The sequence below is a fragment of the Suillus subalutaceus genome (genome assembly GCF_016647625.1).
Source record: "Suillus subalutaceus strain FC151 chromosome Unknown DFJ58scaffold_218, whole genome shotgun sequence".
In the NCBI taxonomy this organism is placed as follows: Eukaryota; Fungi; Basidiomycota; class Agaricomycetes; order Boletales; family Suillaceae; genus Suillus; species Suillus subalutaceus.
The window spans coordinates 64,558-71,975 of NW_024540467.1; the positions used below are offsets into that span (position 1 = coordinate 64,558).

Genomic DNA, 7,418 nt, shown 5'->3' on the forward strand with positions numbered 1-7,418 from the left:
ATCGACAGAACCTCGTAACCAAGAATTTCAGCCTACCGCGCACGAAAACTGCGACGGGAGGCGAAGACATTCATTGGGCCAGACAGGCAGGTCTATCCGACCCAGAAGCAGCTTTCCTGAACCATCTGCAAGTCAACAAACCCCCACAGAACTTCGCACTATTCGCGTATCGCCACAAGGACAACACGCACCGGCCACTGACAAAAACCAAGTTTTTGAGCAGGTTAGCTGCTGCAACCAAAGCTGCCGGCCACGCACCAGTGCAAGGCCACGGCATTTGTATCGGTTCAACCTTGGAATATCTCCTGCGGAACATCCCATTCGACGTGGTAAAAATCAAGGGCCGGTGGGCAAGTGACGCATTTCTCGCATACCTGCGGAAACACGCGCAGATCATGGCACCATACATGCAAGCAACTCCCACTCTACATGACCAATTCCTTCGTTATACCATTCCCCCAGTCCGTTAAAAGAACCAAGGCCAAGACACTTACGAGTGAGTACGTCGCCCTTCTCCTACAAGTTGGGGATCCGAGTGTTCGCTCGATGCGTCGTCGGACTCCTAACACTTGGGAATCGCAGCTCAACCTTTCTCAGTCTAGGTCTCTTTCCTCGGGGCCGGAAAGCGCTGCGCGCTTTCGTCCGAAAACTAATCTCCAGTCCTGTCACTACTAGTTCAATTCCATCAATTTGTGCCTACAACAAATCCCATACCTGAACTTTGAATCGCGTCGGAGTGAACCTCGAAGACAGTAGATATCACCCTTTCATGGAATGGGTCATGTCGAGTCTGGGACTTGGAGAGGGGCACGCAGGTTGGAATGAATGGCAGGACAAAGATGGAAGAGTGTCTGCCATAGTATTGTCGCCGGATGGTAAGACTGTAGCAAGCGGGAGCAATAGTCGGAATGGGACGGTTAGATTGTGGAACGTCGACACGGGCAAGGTGGTCAAAGAATGGACGGGGTTATAGAGGGAGAGTACTGTCCGTATGCTGGAGTTCAGACAGAGGGCGAGTGGTGAGCGGATCCAGAGATGAGACATTAAGAGTGTGGGATGTCGAGAGCGGGGAAATCATCCTTGGACCAATCAAGTGAGGAAATTCATGAACGCAGTTTGCTACTCACCCGATGGAAAGATGATTGCCACAGGCGGGTTAACCATGGGGCTTTATACTGGAACAAGACAGTGCAACTATGGAGCCTCGAGATCAATCAACCCATCGAAGCACTACATCACCATGAAGCCTACGTGAACTCTGCGACCTTTTCTGCAGACAGAAAGTTCCTCATCACTAACTGTAACAACGGCCACGTATACACATGGGATTTTTTGCTATCGTCAAATCAGCTGATTTTTCGTCAGATTGTAAGCTTCGATACATTTCATTCTCAATGACACTGACAGCGGATCTGCTGGATCCCCCAGGTTGATGCTACGTTGCGACCAGCCCCAAATATGAAAGATGCTCTTCGAATACCTCCAGGTTTTTTTGACGATACACTGCGAGAAGCTAATGTATGTGATTTCCATCTATTATTCAATTCTTTGACAAATATGTCGTCAGTTGCGCATTCGTCTCTCCCAATCTCATAAGCCACATAACTGTCCCACTCCAGCACCACGTCACCACGCTCTCAGTCACTTTTCCTCATTCTGGTGTCGCTCCAAGCCATATAGGGAAAATGAACTAGACACCCAATCCCGATCCCACTCCCTCAGCTGGACTTGAAACCTAGTATCTGGTATACTACGCAGACGAGATGGATCGGACATCCAGTTGCGAGAGGTCGAGGTTCCTTACACAGCAGGCCAGCCTGTACGCTTTTTTCTCTTCAACAGTTCTTCGCCAATGACTTTTTTTCGCGCAGAGGAACTATCACGCAACAGGGAAGAAAGCTAACAGCTCGTCTCGACCTTCTAAAATCCATTCCACAAACAACCCAACGCAGCAACTCAGAGCACACACCCATCATCACAGCAGCCACCTCCCACTGCTACTACTTCGACAGTTCTCGCCGTCGCTGGTACCGCGCCGACAACAGGAACAATCTCAAGTCCTCATGCTACCATTGCTGAATGGCGCGCTCGTCTGTTGGCTGGCTTTGCTGCGTGCGTATCCAGAACACAAAAGGTCAACCATAGAGACGCAGTCGCAACTACTGCACTGGCTACTTGAACAATGTCGCAACATAATATCATTACAATACAGGCCGGATGTTGGACTCCTTTGGTGCTCTGGATCGCTGTGCGTCTATTAATTAACAATTTCTCTCGTCTCATATCGTTCCCATGGCCGGCTGCACTCCATCATTGTACTGTATCGTAATTCCTGTTTTATCTGCTACGCTGGTGTTTTAACCGAGTCTTATTTCATTGCCCTATATAGGCGCTACAGTACCCTTCATGCGATGCGACATATGTACACTACTTTAAGTATATACATCGCAGGAAACTCGGCACTCAATTCTCAATACTCAGGACCTGTCCATACTCATGATTTTCTTGAATGAACACTGCGCCAAGAACATTTCGCACCTATTCAAGAGCTCTCGAGGCTGTTATCGTTAGCGTGCACATTATCCCTCTCGCTGGATCTATCATATGTCGCCCAAAATGGTCGGCCCCTTCATATGTGGAAATTTCCTCCATTGAATGAATTGCGGCAAATCCACAATAGTCTGATCCACATATGGTGGACATGCAAAACATCTTTTGGTAACAACGAAGACGAGAACATGCGTCCATTTTGCTGAACGAGACGGATATGTCTTGCGCAGGATGTGATCTGGATAGGTCCGCAGTTTGATCTCCACTCTCGATGAGGCAGGACTTGGCGAAGGACAGTCTCACAGAGAGGTAGATATTTCGGGGGAATCCTCTGGGGCCTTTGCTAGCTTTGGCAGTACTCTCCCTCGGAACCATGCATGTCATTCTGCGCTTTCATCTTTGAAACTGCCATATCGCCAGGGGTCTATCTTGCACCTTGCCCAGGTGGGGAACACAACAAGTTGCTTCTAAGGTGGGCAATAGCAGAGGAGGAACACTCTTCCGGTAGTAGCATGTGTCTTCTGTCTTCTTCCAGAGTGATTTGATAGAGCGGCTCAGCTGATAGGCCCGACCACGGTGGGCGTTCCGCCAGGTCTTTTTTGCTTGCATCAGCATCTATAATATCCGCTAGATCATGAATAATTCCCGACGCCTGCCCTTTGCCTGCCACCTTGTATGTATTATTGATTATATGTGCCGCCAGCCTCAGAAACTGAACGTCATGGTGTTTTTGATAAGACTAGTACCCGCTAGTTGAACATCTTGCATGATGAGGATATCGACTGATATATCGCTATCAGTGCAGCAGTTTGTAGTAATTCTGGGACTGGCGGAGATAGTACAGAGACTCTAGAGCTCGTGCCTCGTGATGATCATGAGTTCCGTATGGCTCGGACTGAGAGTTGAAATGGAGTCCATGGAAGACAGGAAAGTGACAGCGCTGATAGACGAGAAGTTGCAAGTTAACTGCTTCCGTGGAGGCTGGTGGCCGCTGAGCGCTGATGCCGGACGGCGACTGTGGAACTGAGGTTGCTGACAGGAATACAACTCCGATCGAATCCAATCATGGGCCAGAGTCTGCGACAGATCTGTGGCCTAGCCCAGATTGTCCATAGCCAACATTTTTGATGGACATCTTTCCGATGGCGGCTACCAGAGTAAATCCCTTTGCCTGTGGCTGTGCCAACAGACCGAAACAACTTGCTAGCCCCTGTAAAACAACCTGAGGGATTTATGTAGGCGCGTTAATCAAAAAACTATTTCAATATCCTGTGATCCGTAGTTGTCGTCCGGTAAATAGATGTACCAAACACCCCTCCCGGGCCCGCAATTGCCCCGCAGTACACATGGACGTAAGACCTCTCGACCGAGTCTTACCCCCGAACGTTATCCGTGAATACATCCATCGCTACCGGCGAAGACGTACTTATTTAAAAAAAGAACCCAAGTAAGCCCGCAGCAGCTCCCGCAGCCAACCCCATCCCCAACATCGCCTCTGTTCGCCCTGCAGCGCTAGAGGTTGTCGTGGTTTGTGCGCTTGTCGCACCCGATGTAGACCCGCTGGACGAAGGAGACGTTACGGTGGGAGAGATCGTGCCAATGGAAGTAGGTATGATAGTGTGGTACTAATGCCGAGGGATGAGAACAAGCTCTGCACAGATGATGACTCGGAAGATAGGAAAGAGGAAAGCGAGCTGGTGTCATACGTCCCGGAGTCATAAGTGATGGTAAAGCCGTTTGAGTCGGATCTATACACCAGTTATATATGAGTATTTTGTTTTGAAGGGAAAGAGAAAGTCACATACGCCGGGATTCCGGTTATTGTTGTTCCTCCTTGCGCACTAGCTATAGCGATGAATAAAAGCACAAGGGCGGATGTGAGTTTCATGGTGAAGATCAAAGTACAACAAGACTGTCGTTCTCAGAGAGGGAGATTATTGAAAGTGAAACTAGTAGTCACTCGTGTCGTGTACTTGTAGCCAAGGACTTTTAATATACGGTAAAAACTCAACTGACCATTGCTGCGCACGCAGCAGAGGAATCTTGATATATGAACAAATTATGTCACCTTGACGGCGCAAGTAAGCTGCACCACAAGGATATAACTTCTTGAAACTAGAACCATTCCATCACTGCGGAAACGAGATCTCAACTTATCCAAGTGGCCAGGTGAAATTGATGCGGTATTTATAATTACGCGGCTTATGTGACGCACAAATCCTGGGGTACAGATTTGGTACAGATCATGTTCTTATGTCGCTTGAAATGAATTCCAAACACTTTGACTCCTCACTAATAATCAACATGTGAATGTCCATCTGGGTACAGGCCCTGGAGTGTTGCATTCAGTTCTCACCAATTTTACAGTGCTTGTTCTCCGTGTTCGTATAGCTACTTGGGAATGTTGTGTGCCAGTGCATCTTGTATTTGTATTGTACTGCCTCTAATCATTGATCTAATGTTTATTTTCAGACGGCAGTGCCACGACAAGTTCTCCCCGACATCTTCGCAGCTTAGATGCAAAATCTATGCCACATTGGCGTACCTGAAGTGTACCTACAGGCAACCCGCTGTGGGGTTTAGATGATGGTCAACATCACAGACGGTGGAGTGTGTATCTCAAGATTCCTAATGAATGGGTTCTGGAAGAGATTACAGCGAAAGCGAACTTGAAGTAGGGAAGGTATTACCTGCTCTATTCAATAGGTCGGTGACGCACGTAGATCGTGGTTCCAGCTCACTCCGCCATGAGATTTTTCAAGTCTTTCCACTGCGGTATGATAGTGCGCTCACCCACCCCCACCCACGTCGAAAATCGTTCAATTGTGCTAGGCCCAAAAAGCATGCCGTCGAGAGCTAAGGAAAGCCTGCTTACTGGTTGATAGATGAAAGAAAAACGTGCATTGTACACAGATTTGTCGACATTGAGACGAGGGATGCAAGGAGGTAGAATGCAGAAGTTGTTGTCTTGAGCCGTGCGTCGAGGTGCCAGAATAAAGAACGTACGGAACTAGTGCATGAACCTCGCTATGCATAAATAAGCGAACTGACAAACGTTGGAACGGTGTGTTCCCGTTTGATTGTCGGATCAACATACGAAGACTGCAGAATCGTATTGGCCCAGGCAGGGTAGGACCGAGAAGTCAATTGGGAATATTGTCCAAAAAGAGCGTTGGGCGCTTAATCCGCACAGCTAGTGTTGAAGCTGTGAAGGGAACACGAGGATGAAGACGAAGTTCTAGAGGGCTTAATCAACGACCTCCCTCCTGACTGGAACCTCTATCGAACGAAACACCCACTCCGTCGCAGCTTCCATTTCGCATCGTCTCTCTGGGTACGAGTCGAGTTCATCTGGATTCTGAGTAAGTGATGAATTCGTATGGCAATTGATGGTAAGAGCTAAATTATCACGCACCTGCTAAGTGAATCCCGAAACCAACATCATGGGGTATCCAGCCCCTGCGAGGCACAAGAATTAGCGACATTGCCTTATCGAAAGATCAAAGTAAAGAACGGCATCAAGCACATCCTACACCTTCCTGGTGGACAGCAGATTATAATCTATTCATGGGATGGCTCATTTCGAGTCTGGGACTTGGAGAGGGGCACGCCTGGGGAGGAATTGGAGGACAATGAAAGAGGTGTGTCTGCCATAGCATTATCGCCGTGCGGCAAGACCGTAGCAAGCGGGAGTGAGGATGGCGCAATGAAATTGTGGAACGTCGACACGGGCAAAGTTATCAAAACCTGGACGGGGCACATGAGAGCAGTGCGTTCTGTGTGCTGGAGCCCAGACAGAGGGCGAGTGGTGAGTGTATCCGAAGATGATACATGCAGAGTATGGGATGTCGAAAACGGAAAAACCGTCTTCAGACCAATCAAGGAAGGGAAATTCGAATACATATGGGCAGTTTGCTACTCACCTGATGGCATGATGATTGCCACAGGTGGGTACAATCTGGAAATCTGGGATGCCAACACAGGTGAACTACTCAGAACACTGAATTGCGAAGGAGTATCGATATCGTGCCTGGCATGGACCTGGGATGGAAAAATGCTTATATCCACCATCATGAAATTCAACACAGCCACATGGACTGGGCTTGACTTGCCCAAAAACTTCTCCACTATCATTTCACTATCTCTCAATGAGCACATCCTCGCAATTGAGCACACCACTGTTCGACTCAAGAGAGCACATTAATTATGGAACCTCGGAACCAATAACCCATCGGAACTCCACTCCACCATGAAGACGACGTGATCAATGCGGCCTTTTCTGCAGATGGAAAATTCCTCGTCACTGGCTGCAACGAAACCACCTATACGCATGGGATGTTTCCGCTATTGTCAAAGAAGTTGGCCTTCCATCAGATATTGTAAGCTTGATACATTTCATTTTCGATGACACTGACAATGAATCTGTTCCCCCAGATGCTGCTACACCACGACCAACCCCAAAGATGAAAGGTGCTCGTCAAATACCTCCAGGGTTTTTCAATGATGCACTGCGAGAGGTTACCTACTTCTATTATTCAGTGCTTTAACAAAATATTATCAGTTGCGAGCTCGTCTATCCCAATTCCATGATCCACATAACCACCCACTCCAGCACCACATCAACGCACCCTCAGTCCCTTTTCCTCATTCTGGCGCCGCTCCAAGCTAAATAGTGCAGCTGAGCGCGACACCCAGTCCCGATCCCAACCTCTCAGCTGGATTCGAAACATAGTCTCTAGCATGATGCACAGGCGAGATAGATCAGATATCGAGATGCGCGAGCCACCTGTAGTCGAGGTCCCAATACAGCGGGAAAGCCTGTGCGTTTTGTCTCTTCAACGATTCTTCTTTATCGCTGACTCATTTTC

At 48.3% G+C, this 7,418-nt stretch overlaps 1 protein-coding gene across 1 annotated transcript; it reads right to left on the reverse strand.

Moving 5' to 3' along the window:
- Nucleotides 1-4,004: 4,004 nt before the first annotated feature.
- DFJ58DRAFT_750080 (uncharacterized protein) lies at nucleotides 4,005-4,560 on the reverse strand. The gene is made up of 2 exons (XM_041387716.1): nucleotides 4,356-4,560; nucleotides 4,005-4,298 (listed from the first exon to the last, which is right to left on the reverse strand). The coding sequence occupies exons 1-2, from the start codon at nucleotides 4,436-4,438 to the stop codon at nucleotides 4,127-4,129; spliced, it is 255 nt and encodes an 84-aa protein (XP_041236515.1). The 5' UTR covers nucleotides 4,439-4,560; the 3' UTR covers nucleotides 4,005-4,126.
- Nucleotides 4,561-7,418: the final 2,858 nt, after the last annotated feature.